This window comes from Aedes albopictus, chromosome 3 (assembly GCF_035046485.1).
Source record: "Aedes albopictus strain Foshan chromosome 3, AalbF5, whole genome shotgun sequence".
Taxonomy (NCBI): Eukaryota; Metazoa; Arthropoda; class Insecta; order Diptera; family Culicidae; genus Aedes; species Aedes albopictus.
The window spans coordinates 408,182,500-408,200,676 of record NC_085138.1 but is presented as its reverse complement, the minus strand read 5'-3'; the positions used below and the strand labels follow the sequence as shown (position 1 = coordinate 408,200,676).

Sequence of the window (18,177 nt, the reverse complement as noted above, 5' to 3'; positions counted from 1 at the left end):
AGTCGCTTCTTTGCATTCGGATTCTTCGGTTTTTTGCTGTTGGAAGCAAGGAGGCAGAAAGGGCGCAAAAAAACGGAGTAGATCGGTTGGGTGAGCTGGTTCCATCTGAAATTTTATTGGGAAGAGCGCAGAGAGGGGATGACTCGATGCGTGCGGTTGGGTTGCGAGAACGAAGGAGTGAGATAACTGGTGGTTTCAACCGGGTGCGAGTGTCTCGTTTTCACTGCAGAAGAAACGGCGGAGAGCGAGTTGATGATAGGACTGGTTGTGAGTGGTTAATGACGATGACGATCGGGGTGCGTTTCACGCACGCAATGATTGTGCGAAGAGAAGACGAGAGAACGACGCAACCCCGTGCAATTCGATTGTCATTGATGATGATTATGATGATGGTTGAGCAAGCGGTTGTGAGCGAGAGAGCGTGGAATCATGTGAAAGGGAAGCGAGAGTACAAGGGGTGAAAGGCTGCGCAGGAGCGGGTTCCGAAATTCTGAGTAGCGAGAGAAGAACGTGTTGAGCTAGGTCAGCAAACACCACTACAGCGGAAGGATGGGTGGTGAGAGTAAACAGGTGAGCCGAGAGAGGATTTTCCTTTCGCTTGTGCCGTGTTTTTCTTCTTTTGGGAATGGGGTGGGTGAGAGAGGATCTAGAGCAAATCCTGCAGAGAAACGGTATCATTGCGACGGCAGGACATCCCGTGCGATGGTGTTGGTGTACCGTCGGCCTTCGGTAGTCATGTGGATGGAAGGATCGGTACGGGCGACAGCAGCAGCAGTGTCATCTCGTCATCCATCGAAAGTGAAACTCGTTACCGGAGCAGGACGGGAACTGATTCCTTGCGTCTTTTTTGTAGTAACCACGTTACACCGGGATGTGATGTGCTCTGATTTCGTAACTTCATTCAACTCTCATCGCGTGCCACCACTACTGCCGACCTCGGTCTCTCTCGCTCTCTCCCATTACCCCATTTCGGTCGCACTGGTTGGATTTGGCCGTCGCTGCTCCAGCTACTGCTGCTGCTGCTGGACATCAACAACCACGCGACACCTCGTCATCCCTCCTTCCACACTTGCATGTGGAGCGTTCAGCAGAGCTCATCGAAGAAGACGGCTGCCGCGGCGACGACTTCAACAGATCAGAAAGAAGCGACAGTCCAAAGAAGCGGGCCCAAAAATTTTAATGGGTACTTACCTCGCGTGCCATCGACGACAACCGTCAGTCGTGTATTGATTTTCTCGCCGTGCAGACGTGTGTACGACGACGCTCTCCGGTACGACGGTTGCAGCGTTTCCGTGATTATCTCCACAACAAAACACAGCAGTGAAAGTGAGTGATCGACGCACCTGAAACCACCGCAATCAGAGTAGGCGACAAATGTTACACCTCTAACAAATTGAACAAAGCAACCACAACCACAAACCAAAGTAGGCACGGCCAAAGTTCCTCACGCGCGAAACACGGAAACGGAACAGCAGCGGAGCAGTTGACCTGCTCCATCGTCGTTCGACCGTCCAGTTCCGTAGTAATTTCGGTAGCAGTAGTTCCAGCAACTTCTCGCCAAATCCGTTGAATACGTGTGATAAGTTTAAGTGCAAAAAAATAGAAAAAAAAAACACCGACAGTTATGGATTAATACACAAAAACACAAAAGTTCTCCAAGAAAGTTACGCAACGCGGAACGTCCGGGACGTATTGTTCAGTGAAGTCGTAGTGATTGGAAGCAAGAGTTGCAAGGCAACTGCAGAACCAGAACAAGCAGGGGAAGGAAGTGTGTGGTGAACAGTTTTTCGGCGGAAGCACGCGCAAAAACGACCATTGAGAAGCTGATTTTCCACGGCGGTCCATCGAGGCAGGCGATGGCACTGTCGCTGCTTCAGGAAGCGCAAACAGCTCAAGGTAAGTGGGGGGGGCGCTAGGTGTGCCCAGCACGGGTGGTTAAGGGCCGGTTACACTTTGGGATTGGGGCGCGTTGGAGTGGTTATTGGAACATGCTTCAGTTCTGGGTCACGGATTACGTTACATGATTTGAACTCTATTAAGACTTTATTGGTTAGGCATATACGCTTGTATGAGCCATTAAACGCTTTTTATGATAAATTTATGAATAAAATCTCGTACTATCAAAAAAAAAATACAACAATAGGCTCCTAAAGCCCTACCTAGATTCTTGGTTTTCCTCACCACTAGCTTCAAACTCATGATTTGAGTGAATTTTTGTTACCGTGTACGTCAGATAGGAAGATTTTTAATCCCCAGTGGGAAAAACTTGTTTGTTTATTTTTTTAGCCCTGAGGAAGTTCCAACATAGCCTGACCGAAACGTCAGCGGATGTGAGAAATTAAGCAAAGCAGTCAGTAAGACTGTTAGCCGAAAATCAGGATATCAAAACACATATTTAAACAAACACCACGGTAGTTTGTTTGTCAGAAATATATAATGTGTAATTAAATATTTTTAAATCTAATCCACTGGGCACACTCAACAGGAATATTAATGTTGTTAATATCTCTGTTCGTTTTTCAACATGTAATGGTTGGATATTGAAAATATGTAGTAGCAAAATCGCCGTCGGTAGTTTTTGTAATGAGACTGAAACTAAGTTTATTCGTTTTTTTTCAAAAACAGACAAAAGTCGGTCTTGAGTCATTAGTTTGTTCTTAAACATGCAAACAAAAAATAAATAAAAAAAAAGATGTCTAAACGGTTTTATAGCAAACTTGATTTACTTTGGAAAAGATAAATAGGTGCAACAGTTTATCAAAGGATCTGAGAAACTATCTGTGATGCCATTTGCTTTGAGTGTACATTGAGCTAAATGTTTGGAATAATCTAGGTTATCCTTAAATTGCTTTCATTGCTTATGTGTAAACGAAGCTTAACATAGGAATTATTCGTTTAACCATAGTTTTCAGATCAAAAAAGGGATCCATATTCAAGGATGTTTTCACTCAGTTCAAAACCCGATCAGTAACCACTCTTTCCGCACTCAATCAACACGCACACAAAAGAGTCTGGCATCACCTTTGTGTTTGAAAACTGGTACAGTAACTCAAACTTTGAATGAATACTGAGTGATCTTGCACTGCTGTCATTTAAACGAGTGTTCATCATCGCATGTATTTGTTATGAACTGATAGAGTCGCCTATGCCAATCGGTAATTCATTATCGTTTTCCGATCCGATTGTGCCCTGCATGTTTTATGTCTTGATCGAATCAATTTCTATCGCAGTCTGATAATTTTCGGAAGCGCAGTGTGCAGCCATTTATCGTCCGATTATCGCATTAATCGACTGGAAATACACTGTATGACACAAAATTGATCACGAAAACGCTGATGTTTGAACAAAATTGTCGATTTTGAGATAATATAACTATGGATTACTTTGATGAATTGAGCTCAAATTTTGACACGGAGCGACGAATATGCTGCATCTTTTCTTATATTTACGAGGAACAAAATCTTTTATTTTTTTCAGCAGCACTTCTCAATATTGCAATATTGTCTCATCCATTTGAACAGCAACCAACAAATCTTTCCCTCATGTTTGCTTCTAACCAACTTAAAACTATTTCAGTCAACCAGAGCATCCATCAAATAGTAGGCTATTAAGAAGCCGATGCACGGGCGGCGCGTACACGCAAGTGCGTCTTGAGTAACACACAATCAAATGGGAGGATGCACACGAGAATGCAACGCTACCGCACCGCAACCGCGCCACACCGTGTGCAGCACGCAATGTTAACCCCACAGGAACGCAGCGTTAATTAATGCTCGTGTGCATCCAAAATTCCGCCAGACTGAAAAAAAAATCGGATGTCGGGTCAAAGACGGATTGAATTTTACGGAATGTTGGGTCACTGTTTAATGTACATCGTGTAATGGTTGGGTCTATGTTGGGTTTGGTGACCAAAATAAAAACAGGTCAATGATAGGTTTATGTCGAGTTTGACGTCACCAATGACAAACAAAGCTTTTAACATACAACACCACAACTTATGCTTGTCAGCTCTTTGCCCCAGCTCTATGATATGTCGGTCGTCAGTCGTCGCGGTCGTTGCAGAGGAAACCCTCCCCTTCCTCATTTAATCGATCATCCCCCACGCCTTTTATTATATAATTAAAAATACAACTGGGGGAGCATCCATTAAGTACGTCACGCTAAAATTGGGAATTTTCGACCCCCCCTCCCCCCTTCGTACGGGTTTTTCCTATACTTATTACATTGCTTGTCACACTTTCACAAACCCCCCCTCCCCCATAGGACCGTGACGTACTTAATGGATGCCCCCTGGTTAGATTTCCACTAATGCAGAATTATGGTGCTTTGAGTGCATAGGAAACGTGAAACATGCCTGCCGATTGCTGCTTATGACTACACCAACAAGAACTTTTGGAAGAAATAGATTCGATCAAAATGAACGCACTCAGCAATCATCTGCGAAAATGATCGCCAATTGATTGAGCACCGCAATGTTTACAACCGACTTCGATCAATGCGTGAGAGAATCACGATGTTGCTGCCTGTCTGTTTATTCAGTTGGTGCGGCTGAATGAACGTATCCATCAAACGTGAAAACTTGTTCATTTCCTGAGTGGCAGTGTATGTAGGCTGTACCAACACATCGATCAAATCGGTTGTTTCAAACAGCGAAAAAATATCAGTGTCTCTCACTGATTCTCTCGGAACTCAACAACACTGTCCATATTAAAAAAAAAAACATCTTAGAATTTTATTCAAACATTCTTAAATTGTCAAAAAATATGAAATTTAGGATAATGTCATTTTCTGCATTTTGTTTTTTGTTTATAACAATTGCGGTAATTTAAACAATCTTACAAAAATCTCTAATATAAAAAATATCACAATCAATTTCAATTATTGTTCTTTTAGTATCCATTATTACTCGATCGTGCACCGCACTGTACAGACATTCGGAAAGTCAAACATGTTTGTAGTTTTGCATTTTTTTTTTGTGAAAATGTTGTTTTTAGTTATCTTATTGTTTCACGGTTGGTTCCTTTTCAATCAGCAACTGATGGACGTAAACCGAGCTTGAAGTGTAGTTCCATCCGTAGCCGACGGTGTTTCAATCTGAAACATATGAACAATTTAAAAAAGGCAAAAAAAAATTAAAAAATATATATAGAAAAAGTTTTTAACAATTTTGATAAATTTCGATCTTTTAAATAAACCGTCTCAGAATGCTGCAGAACTTGTCAAGATTTGTTACAGGTACTGCTTGAAAACAAATTTTGACATCCAATAAACCCGGCATGTTTTTTTTTTTTGAACATTTAAACTTTTTACAACTTTTAAACTGTTTGATTCAATTACCAATAAACAAGGAATTTAAATAAAACTAAAACGCCTGAACAATTGTTTGTGTAAATGAATAAATAGGCACATCGGACATTTATCAGACGAGACCAAATTGTAAAGTAAATTAAAGAATGTGACCAAAAAGTTATAAGAATATTTCAATCTAAAAAATATATTAGAATTTTCATTTCTTGAGTTTTTTGAAAGCATCTCACATATTAACTGATGTTCTTTTTGTAATGTTAAAATCCCAGAAACTTTACACAGAATATCACCTTAAACGATATGGGAATTACTTGCGAACCTTAGACTGAAACACAGATTCTATTTTTTCAGAACTTATGGTGGTTATTATTGTTCATATCTATCTTTAAAACCGAGATTTTTTATCGTTCCATGTCCAGGTATGTAATTCCAACAGAAACATAATGCAGTGCTGCCAATGGAGTTTGAAGTAGAAACCCAAAATTAAAGAAAGACATCCAATAGAACCTTGAATATCTAGTGAAAACCATAAAAAAATGAAAGCAAATTCGCAAAATTAATCAAATTAAAATTTCCCTCCAAACCAAATTTCAATCTGGTATCAGATTATCATTCAAAACCTTTAAATGCCTATCTTTTACCTTTTTTCCTCTTTTACAAAATGAACACAAAGTATTCAACACTTATCACCTTCAACTTCTCGTGGTTGAGGCTAAAATTAAAAAAAAAAAAAAAAACTTCACAACTTCAACCAAAACTCTGTTTTTTCAAAGATCACATCAAACTTTCAGCGAAAATCGAGGATTTCAACTCAAATTACAGTGTATCATTACAACTATTGAATCGAAAAAAGCTGACTATTTGTAAAGACTTCGACAAAACCCGGAAGCTTCTGGTAGAAGTTGCCGACCCGACGGAAACTAGAATTTGGACAGCTGCCCCGGAAAGTCCCAAAATGTCTTTTTTTGTGTGAAGTTCTGTATCTGATCCGATGTGATCAATGAATGTTTTATTGAGGTTTTTGAGATAATCTTGTAATAAAAGAACCAGGTATATTCTGAAGGTTTCTGTAGCTGTACATGTACATCCAGTTTTTTTTTTCTAAAGTTTCAGGTTTTGGAAAGAGGGATAGCTTTCTCAGTCTTCGAATGAAGAACAATTTTTATCTACATTCTCGACGTATCGGCCAAGGGATTTGGCCTTTTTCAAGGGTCGTAGTGTCTACCGTGTATAGTTTTTGGGGTATTTGCATAAGGAATGCTCTTCTGGGTTGCTTTTCATGTACACGTGTTGTTATTTTAGGTTTTTAATTTTGTTTAATTCACTGTGCACTGGTAACGACTGTTTTGAAAGTTCATTTTTTTTTTACAATAACAAGAGAACATGACAGCACTACCTCTACACATTAATATCTGCATATTTCTAGAAGTAATTTTTAGAAGACTTCGATGAGAAATCTTGAAGCAAAAGGATATAACGAAAGAACTGTTTTGACTATTTTTTTTAGTTTTTTTTTCATAGTTCTCTAAGGAAGGTGCGTGAACAAACCATTTAATCGCTATTTATTTTTGTTCCGAATATCCCATCAAAGTCGTCCAAGCACCACTTGTAACACAATGTTTTTTTAAGAAATATTTCAAGCAATTTTTGTATGAAAAAGTTGATTTCAAAACTTATTCTTGTTTATATTGTGTCACCAACAAAATGACTCCACACGAGTCATAAAGAAATCAGAAACTCATTCAAAAATTTCTCCTGAAAATCTATCAGCAATAATTTGATCGCCAATAAACAGACGTAAAGCTTTTTAAAACGATACCCCAAATTTCAGGCAATTTTGCCCACAAAAAAACCATGACGAAGAAAACAAACCTGCCGATAATACCCCTGGTCACCCTATTACTGATGATCATTTCGGTGCCTAGAATGTCGGAAATTTCCTCCGAATTCTTTCGAACATAATTCAGTCAAACGACCATTCCGGGCAGATGGCATTCGGTCAAATGTCCGAACACCCTTCAAATAAACTTGGTACAAGCATTTAACAAGGAATTTGAATTTCATTTCGCAAGTGTTCTCAAGTAACATCTTTTAGTCAAATAGAGTACAAGAGGTTCTACTAACCATCATAAAACTAAAAGAAAAGGTACTAAGTTTTATTACAGTTGTCAAAACATCAATAAGACTAATTGACTATTAAAAAGTTACTGGAGTCAACCACTTTGACGTTTACATGCGTACACGTTGCCAAATGATGCAACTGAAATTATAGGTAATGTGTGAACTCAAGTAACCACAAGTAGAAATAGAATAGTACATTATGTACTGAACAGCTTGATACAGGTTGTCCTTCAGCCTTCTAAGCAGCTTCGTTTTAGAGTTATCTCGATACTAGAATCACAGACAGTGTCTGTGCTAGAATATTCACATAAGACTGGTAGAATAGACTTCAAAGCAGCTGCTGACGAGATGTTCTTAAAGTGAATGTAGAAACAAAATGTACTTTTCAGATTCATCAAACTTCTCCTAGTTTTGTGAAAACACATCTGAAATTGTTTCCATACTTACTTACACATACGGTACTCTAATGTAGATTTGAACCTGAACCTCCTGAGTGAGAGCCTGCTGACGTACCGCTGTGCTGTTTTAGATACTGTCATGCGGGTTGTCATTGGGCCAAAACGGGGTGACATTGGGCCACTATTACGCACGATTAGAATACGGCGGGAATGTATATTGTGTGCTAAACTACTAGAATACATAATTCTAAGATACTTTACATCCACCGTCGGATTCTCTTACTCACATTGAATCCGTGGGATTGGTGGACCAATGTCACCCTCTAGGCCCAGTTTCACCCCAAAAGACGGTACTTCACAAGTCTAAGTCACTACACTACTGAACAAGAGTACAAACCTAGCTGTTTTTCAGGGATGAGGAATCCTTTCAGAGATTTTTTTTTGTATTAACGAGATTTTTAGTCCTAGTCTAGTTCATCTCGGGACCCACGCTTTACTTCCCTTCCGAAGGAAGAACTCACGTTTGCGAGTTTGTCGGGAGTGGGATTCGATCCCAGGTCCTCAGCGTGATAGTCACGTGCTTTAACCATCAAACCAGGTCCGCTCCACAGAGATTTGTTTAGGATTTTGCTTGGGAATCTATTCAGAACTAGTTCCGAAATTCCTCTGAAAAGATTCTTTTCAATTTGTATCCAACATTTTTACTTAAATTCCATCTGGGATTTCTCCTTGGATTTCTACCGCAATTCTTTCAGTGAACTCTTTTGCAGTTTCTCACGGTATTCTTTCTGCATGATCTTCTTTGAATTCATCAAAGGTTTTTTCCTTTTACTTGGATGCTTTCGACTGCTGGGAGTTTGTACCGGGAGACTTTTTCGGCTTTCAGGTTTTTTTTTTGGAGCCTTCCTTCGTTCCGAAAATTTTCCGGTGTTCCTCCCGGGATTTCTATCAGAGTTTCTCCTATGGTATCCGCAGGAGTTTTTCACGTGGATTCTACAAGAGTATCTCCCGTGGAGCAGACCTGGTGTGATGGTTAGAACACTTGACTATCACCCTGAGGACCTGGGATCGAATCACACTCCCGACAAACTCACAAAATGTGAGTTCTTCCTTCGGAAGGGAAGTAAAGCGTGGGTCCCGAGATAAACTAGCCTAGGGCTAAAAATCTCGTTAATACAGATAAAAAAAGAGTACCTCCCAGGATTTCTTCCAGAGCTTTTCCAGATATACAGCTAGCGCTTCTCGCTGGGCTTCCTTCCGGAGATCCTTCCAACATGTATCCAAAGTTTTTTCAGAAATTTCTTTTAGTGGTTTTTCTGGATGACTTTCCAACAGCTAATTTTATTTTTGGGATTTTTTCTTGATTTCTAGTGAAAGTCTTCCAGGAATTTCATCCAGAGAATTTTCCGGGATTCTTCATGAATTTCATCGCGGAGCTTTACCCATAGTTTCTGCATGTATTTGTACTAGAAGATTGCAGATACCATACCAGAACTTTCCTAATATTTCCTCCAATCAATCCCAAAGTTTTGTTTCGAGATGTCTCAGTGTTTTCTCAGTATTTTGTTTTCCTAAGCTCCACTCGGGATGTTTTCAATATAGGACATTGCAGAGTTTCTCGTCTGATTTCACCTGAATTGCTTTCGATATGTCTCCGAGAATTTCTTATACAACGAATTTCCCAGGAAACCTCCTGGGTTTCCAAAAAATACTGGAAAAATTCCGGGAGCAACTTTGAAATAAATTCCAAAAGAAATACCCAGAATCTCGGGGTATTTTCTAGTAAGCATTCCGAGAAGAACTAACTTGAGAAGTAATCCCGGGAAAATCTTTGAGAAAAAAATCTCTGGTAGATTTTTGCCAGAAAATCTGTAAATAACTACGAAGAAGGGCTAGGAAAATCTCCTAAAAGAAATCGCGAGAAGGACTCCATGAGAATTATCAACAATAGCTCCTGCAGAAATCCTGGAAAATATCTTGGGAAAAAGATCACCAGAAAACTTCTAAAAAACAAGACAGCAGAAACATCGGAAGGCATCTTCTAAAGGAAGTTTCTTGAGAAACTCCTAGAGAATTCTCCGGTGAGACTTCAAGAGAAATGCCGCGGAAACATTTGAGAAATATCCCGGAGAAGTTATAGAAGAAATCTCACGTAACAATAGGGCAACAGAGCTAACGTAAACTTCTTTAACAAATTACAACAGAAAATTCGTGAAAAACTTCTTAGGAAATGCTTGAATGAGTTCAAGTAGAAATTCGAGTAAAAACTCCTGTAGAACTTCAGGGATAAATCCCGGGAAGATCTTCTGAAAAATCCCTCGAAGAACACCGTAAAATCATTCAAGAGTAATCCCGAGACAGAAACTCTGGGAAAAATTCCGCGACAACATCTGAGAACTATCCAGAGAGAAACTCCCGTGGTGATCCCGAGATAAATACTGGAAGAAATCTCATAAAATCTTCTCCGGGTAACACGACGCACTCCGGAACCACTACCAGGAAGACTTCTAGGAAGACACCGTAAGATCGCCGTGACTGACTGCAAGAGAAATCGATCGGAAATCAGGAATCCTGGAAGATTCTCGAGGATGAATTTTGGGAAAAAATATTCGTATTTCGGAACATTGCCAGTAAGGATTCCGGGAAAATCTCCGGAAAGAATCCTAGAAAGATTGCCAAGAAAAGAGGGATTACCAAGGAAAATCCTGGAAGGCATTATAACTCGAAAAGAGTTCCAGGGGAGGGATCTTGTAAATAATCCTGGGAGGCATTCTCAAAAGTATCTCAAAAGGAGTTCCAGAAGATTTGACAGAACTTCTAGAGAAAACCTTGCGGAGGAATTAGTGGATGAATTTTAACTCCCAGATTCATCTACGTCCACCGGGTTCACCTGAAATTTGCATCAGCACTTTATGGGAATCATCGGCTTTTCAGGAATACCTGTCTGCTTTAGGGGCCTTCCTCTAGCTAGAGGAACAGAGTCGGTGATCTGCATTCCTTCTGGATTTAATTTGCTTTCCGACAATATTCCGGATAAATCTGTAACTACTATGCGGAGCCACAAGCTTCCAGTAAGAATCTTCATGCAGTAAAGGCTCATGTTCAAAGGCGATCGAAAACTTTTTTATTCGAACCTACAATGTTGAAAACTCTGTGGACTTTACTTCGGATTAGATACTAGTATGAAATGTCTTAAATATCGTCTTAGCAAGTGACGTCCAAAATGCCAGAACTACCTTCAGGACATATGTAAAGCCTGAAGTTCATAGGTACAAAATGTGTTGAAATCAACAAAATGTAACTAAAGATTTACGGAAAAATCCACGTAGTACTGGTGGGATTTGAACTCACGTCTTCTCAAGTATGCAAGGCAGGGCGCATTAGCCAACTTCGCCAACCTCACCCCAATCTTTTCTTCGCAACTCTTCACCTCCTTCGGTCCTGAAATACTCTCTTTCAACACTTCCTGTTCTTCCCAGCCATCGTCAGAGAGTGCTTAACATTGTGCGATTTACAAAAATTGTGACTTAAGTGACCTTTTGAAAAAAAAAAAAACTTTTAGTTACTTTAAAGTGACGGAAACAGTGACCGAATTCCTAAAAAGTGACTTGCTATCAGACCTGCATGGTTGGTAATGTGTTTTCAGCATTTGCTAGGTTGCTTTGGTTTTCCTGGCTGCTTAGCGGATCAGAGTCGGCTCGTGTAAATCCGAAACTACGATTGGGCACCGCCAACTATGATTTCTGGCGCTACAGTTCTCTATGAGTTAGGAATTCTGCAGTAGTCCAGATGAATGTGGACCGGTATGAGTAAGCGTCGAACTCGAGTAACTCGCCGACGGAAACCTTCCACCGGCTCTGGTTGCTACGGTTGCTACGATCGCTTCCGGAAAAGAAAGGGATAAAAGCGAAATTTTCGCGTGCTTCCTCATCCTCATGTTACTCTTTCCCTTTCCCCACCACACAACGCGTAAATCAGCCGCCGCCGTCGCCCTCATTATGAGCGCCAGAGTTTTTCTTTCTTCTACCGTCGTTGTCGTCGTCGCCTAAGTCTTCGTCATCATCTTGGGATATTGGTGGCGCTGTTGTTGTTGTTGGCAAAATTCGTCTTTGCCACCCCTTCCACCTCATCTATGTACTTTGTCCCCCGTTAACCGTCCTCCGCACCACGAACTCCTTGCAATCTGGGTAGGATGCTTGCAGGAACCAAAGGGATCTGGAATCGCTCTTCGCTTTTATGTATTTCAACCGGGGCCTGGACGGAACAACACGTGAATACCGTTCGCGCGCGCAAGAGAGCGATTGCAAGATTAAAAGAAAATAACCCTTATTCAAACTAATTACGCCGTCGTCGTCTTTTTCATCGTCCTCTTCTTTTTCGGTTTATGTGCGTTCGTTCCCTCTTATTGCGAAGGATGAAAGGGTCGAATCTACCACCCCCACTCCAGCGGATCCATTTACATCGCGCAGCAATAGGTACGGAAACTCTCCGCCGCGGAATGGGTTATGTATCCAGCAAAGTTTTTAAGCAAGCTATTTAAATTTTTGCTTCACCCGACCCTCCCGCGCACGGTGGCGGCGACATTTGGCGATTTCTACGAGAATCGCGCGGAATGGCGTTTTAAAAAGCGGGAGCTTTTCCACGGAATCGAGTCATCCCACGACTCGGACCAAGACGCGACACTGTCTCCGCTCTGGCCGAATTATGCAAATCGATCCAGCGCGTTCCATCCAGCTCGTTCCGAATTTCTTCGATTGCGTGACCGCCGCCACCGTCTTCCCATCTCGCCCTCGCGAGATGATTTAATCACGAGAAGCAGGCCGCGACCGCCGAAAACCTACAAGAAAGACGAATCGTCAAGTAGGCGGGCGGGTTCGGGTTGAACGTTCAGCTCCCAGCCCAGTACACTTTCGGCGGCGGATTTTTAATGGTCATCTTAACTCGACGCGCAAGAGATGTGCTGGCCGCCATCGCATTGCACGCTCGTAGTCGGAACACAAGTTTGAATAATTAAAAGGGGCATTAATTTGATTTACGGCGACCGGCGGCTGTGGCGGCAATATGGCCGCCCACCTCGTGACCGCCCTCGGATACCGCCGATTGTAGTCGGCGATTGGTCACTTCGAGTACGACGGTAGTTACGAAGCGAAATTTGACACTGCTGAAGCCATGAAATGGTGAATGTCCGATGAGATCTACCCACAATTTGTTGCTTTACGATTGTCTCTTCTGCTTCTGCATCGACGAGGAGATGAATGTGACAGTCAAAGGGTGGACTAGTTTGACATGATATTCGCTCAGTTGAAATGATGGGATGTAAACAGTCCCACCACAAATGGGGAAACTCGACAGGTTAAGCTTGATTTACACCGATACAGGATGTTTAGGCAGCGCGAAGTGATGAACTGCCAAACATTGCGTTGACGTATAGAATACTGTTGTTGGGGCTTTGTCGGTTTACGGCTCTAGCCGTTCCTTCAAATACAAAGCTTTTGCAACACCTTTGGCTCTCCAGTCGTGGTAGATTCGACGTTTCCACTCCTAGTTTTGACCTTCTTCAGGAATGGAACCTACGGAAGTTTAACGGGTATCACACTAGGATAAGGATTCGTCGCGTAGATAGTCAATAGGAGATCAATTTGCTGTCAAACGAATACCAATCGCTGATTGGTCGGTTTGCTGCCATCAGATCACTGAGGAGCTGTATGTTGTTGGTTTGGCCGTGTTGCTAGTTTGACATTCATAAACACTTTCAAGGTGAAATGCTCTGTATGCCTCCTAATAATCATGACGTTTTGTCAAACGTTTGATTTTCAAATTTAATTTGTAATAATTCTGATGGATTTTCTCGTCACAATTTCGTCACTATGTTGATGTGTTTCGCTTCCAGCCCTGCAACCGCCCTGTTCCAACCCGCGACATGATTAATGCGGAAAGAAAGGGTGGAAGGGAGAGCAATAATCCCAAAAAAAAACGGGAGGCATTCTTTCTTCATTTGCTTGCACGGCCCCAGTCGCGGCCACGTCCCAAGTGAAAAGAACTCTTTCCTTCTGTGGTGGCGCTTATAATCTTGGCAAGTCGTTGTCGTCGTCGAGCAACGCAACGCGAGGTAAACAAGAGCCGCAGCAATCGGAAGTCAGAAGAGGAGCCCAACGAAAGCGAAAAAAAGGCAATACGGAAGAGTAAACAACCGCTCTCACGCTCGTCGAGAGGAGGCCCATAAAAAAGGGGTGAAATCATAAACACATAATAATAAAATTATAAATAAAGGATTAGCTTCGGTGCCTTCGGGTGATGCGGTTGCGGTGGCAGGCGGGTTGTGCGAAGGAACAATGAGAAATCAATAAAAATTGGATTTCGGTTCAGGCTGGGTTACACTGGAAAGCGAAGGAACGGTGCTACCTGTCAAGTGCCGACGGCATTTCAAGGTAACCGCAACTGAAGATAAAAGAGTTATGCTCAGCGCCATAACAAACACCTTGCCGTGTTTAGCACATGTACCAGACGGGAAGCGACCGGCAATTCCGGTGAAAGTAAGAGTACTCTACCGTCCTCAACTCCCCACTCCTCCTCCTCCACCATATGGAGCCACCAGACTCCCAAAGATCCCGGTTCACGTTGTAGTAACCATTGGCAATGATATGTGCAAGAGACGGAGGACGAAGAAACGGAAGGAAAAGGAGCCAGACGCGCCACCAAACGAGGAGAGGAACGTGCCACCAATTGAACCGTCTAGCCGTCGTCGTCCTCGCCGTCTTCTTCAGCGAAAGCATAGCCTCATCGTCGAACGGGGTGTCGTCGAAGCAGGGAAGGGGTTTTTGTTTTGCTTCCTGATTTCGCGCGCTCCGCTCCCGCTCACATGAGTGTATGTGTCGTTCACACATGCCAAGGGTTGTATTATACGGCTACGGCGTGAAGAAAAGGGCTGCCGTTGCCCTCCAAGTGAGAGCGAGAGTTTGCGAGAGTGTGTGCTCGGTAGGAGAAAGGATTCACATGTGATACGAGCGACCAAGCGGATCGTAGTAGTCGGTTTGTTTACGTTTTCATTCATCCACTTCGGCGGGCGTTTCGCCTAGGGGTGGAGTGGTGTGCAGGGAACTGAACCCCCTAGGTCGCCTGCTGTGATCGCAGCCAATCTGTCAATCAGGGGTGGGGTAAACGTCGGATTCGTCATCGAAAGCAAACACGTGAGGGAAACGGCCAACTACAATCAGCTGGCGCAAAACGTCTATATCAAATATCCAGCTCAACTGCTTATTATGTTAACTAATTTAATCTTGAGACGCGCCGCTTCGAAAAAATCGATAGCTTTTTACTGACTTCTCTGCCAGTTCACCCAGAACCTACCAAATCAAATTATTAAACTCTGCTTTCCGCTTCTCTTCCTTTGCTTACAGGATTAGCCGCCGTCCGCAATAGCCTTCAGGGAATGAAACGTGAAGAGGAGCGTAGCATGTCCGTGTCGCCCCCGTTGACCGGTCAGCACCATCCGCAGCACCACCTGAACATGAACGTGAATCACAGCCCTACCATATTCGGTGGCTACCCTCCATCGTCGCCGGCACTGGGAATGCTGGCACCCCAACTCCTGGCAGCTAATCAAACGGCCGCCGCTCTCATGGCTGCTGGACTTCCAATGTCCTTGCGAGCGCATCTAGCGTCCGGACTGTTTCCCCCACATCCGGCGCTATTCGGAGCGTGGGCACCACCCACCCCTAACAGTAACAACAGCAGTCCACCTCCGCCGCAGAGCCCCATTTCACCGGCCTTGAGCCACAAGAGTTCAAAGTCCCTCAAACTCACCAACAACAATCACATCGTATCGACGACCTCGGAGATTCTACCTCAACAGAAGAAGCTGGCCAAACGGAAACAGCTCTCCGTCAAACCGGACGCGGCACTACTGCAATCTCCAGGTCACACCATGCCCGTGGACATTCCAGACATGGTCAGTCCTGGACCCATCTCACCTCCTACCTCAGGCTCCTCGCCACAGTCTAACGGCAGCGTCGACCTCCCGCAAACCATCACTACCTCCACCAGAGATCCCACGCGGGACAAGGTCTTCACCTGCAAGATCTGCAACCGCTCATTCGGCTACAAGCACGTCCTCCAGAACCACGAACGAACCCACACCGGCGAGAAGCCCTTCGAATGCCCGGAATGCCACAAGCGATTCACCCGGGACCACCACCTCAAGACCCACATGCGGCTTCACACCGGTGAGAAGCCCTACTCCTGCACGCACTGCGACCGGCAGTTCGTCCAGGTCGCCAACCTGCGGCGGCACCTCCGAGTGCACACCGGCGAGAAACCCTACGAGTGCGAGATGTGCCAGCAGAAGTTCAGCGATTCCAACCAACTCAAAGCCCACATGCTCAGCCACAACGGCGAGCGCCCGTTCCACTGTGATAAATGCAACGCCAGCTACCGCCGGAAGCACCATTGGTACCATCACAAGTGCAACGTCACCACAAGCCCGCCAACGCCCGCCATCAGCCCTACCATGTCCCACTGTGACCAAAAATCCGGCTGCTCGGAAACCTCCGACCTCTCCATGGAACTCAAGTCCTCGGTACTCCTCCACCAAAAATACTCCAGCATCGGTCTCTCCCTGGACTTCAACCCCGCCGAATCCCGCCACAGTCATCCCGCCGGTGGAGCCATCGACCTCCGTTCCATCCGGTCCGCCCCCGTTCAAATCACCCACATCAAATCCAACCTCCCGGAGCAAACCGAGCCGGAAGACCTCAGCATGCACTCGCCCCGATCGCCCGTCACCATGGAAGAACTCGAAGAGCTCGACGACGCCGCCTCCCTGTACCTGAAACAGCGCCAACACAAGCTGGCGCTGGCAGCAGCCGCCGCCGCTGCCGTCGCCAGCCAACGTCACGGTATGGAATCCTAAATGACCACCCCTACCTATAAGAAAAATCCCACCCCTACCTTGAAAGAAAAATCAAATTTGTTGTTGACAACCGATACCAAATAATCAAATCATGCCAAGAAAAAGACGAAATCTATATCTCGATAAAGTATAACAAAGTAGTCTAGTGTAAGTGAGCAGAGCCATCTACCTATATATATGAAAACACACATGAAACTATTTAAAACAAACATGACCCAACTCACCCATCGCCATCTTGTCTCGACGTCCGCAGCTGTCAAAAGCCCGTGTAAATAAACAATCAAAAACCGAATGTAAATACAATCAAACCGGACAAGATGGCCCCCACCGCCGCTGCGGTGTGTACAAAACCAAACGGGTTCCACGGCATCCACATTCAGGGAAAATACGTTTAGAGAAAAACAAACAATGGCTGTTCATCAAGAGAAAACAATCCGCGAAACAAACAAAAAAAACGGAAAACAAATCAAATCTTTAGTTCAGACGACTTGATCCTCCTAGGTTTTCAAGAGCGAGTACACGTAGTAATCGGTATACAAGTTCCTCCTCCAATAGTGACACTGAAAAAACTAATCTTACCAAATCAGTGTGAAAATATCCCCATAGGAATCCCCCACGAGAAAACACCCGGCGAAACTGGATTTAACTATTTAACACCATGGTGAACTAGTGCAGTGCGGTTGACAGTGGAATTTGTTACGATGCTTGTCAAAACAGACGCTGAACGCTGTTTGTTTGAGCGCCGCCGCCATCTGGCGGTCGATTATCTAATCATTACTTTTAGTGACTTTTTTTTTTGTTTCTATGTGTAAGTGAAAGCGCTATTATTGAAATGTACACACGGTTGCCATTGGTTTTTTTATCTCGACTATTATTATTATTTTGCTAAGACGGAATGGAAGCGAACAATCAAAATTCGATGTGTAAGGTTTTAGGTTCACTATTTTTTATTATATTATTGAATTATAGGTATTTTTTAAGCAAGCGCGTGCGGTTTCTCGTCCAGAGTATAAATTGTGTATATTGGTATTTTATGATTTGTGTTTAGGTGAATGATGGAAAAAAGTTATCGGAAAATAAAATATTTAAATTTATTATCACTGTGAAATGGTTGATTTCTGTTTGGTTTTTTATTATTATATCACATTCAGTTTCTTTTAATTTCGTAAGAACGACAGTGAATCTGTCAATCCTTGGTTTGTTATGACATACTTTCCTGACCAATTCATCAGAATTATTGCACGCTATTTCCTCTGTTCCCCCCTTTGGCTTTAATACGAATACAGTATTGGTCACATCGAGTAGTACGTACAGGGGATAGACAAAATTATCGGGACAGGCAAAATTATCACTTTCCAAAAAATGTTCAACTAGCTGTAACTTTTCGAAAAGTGCAGCAAATATTCTCAATTTTGCTCAAAGTTCTTGAACTTGTTGTGTATC

General features: G+C 43.2%; 1 protein-coding gene across 1 annotated transcript; it reads left to right on the top strand.

The window, feature by feature from the left end:
- Positions 1-764: 764 nt before the first annotated feature.
- On the top strand, positions 765-17,851 carry LOC109426437 (protein krueppel). The gene is made up of 2 exons (XM_019701944.3): positions 765-1,896; positions 15,224-17,851. Exons 1-2 carry the CDS (start codon positions 1,857-1,859, stop codon positions 16,732-16,734), a joined length of 1,551 nt encoding a protein of 516 aa, XP_019557489.3. The 5' UTR covers positions 765-1,856; the 3' UTR covers positions 16,735-17,851.
- The last annotated feature ends 326 nt before the right edge of the window (positions 17,852-18,177 follow it).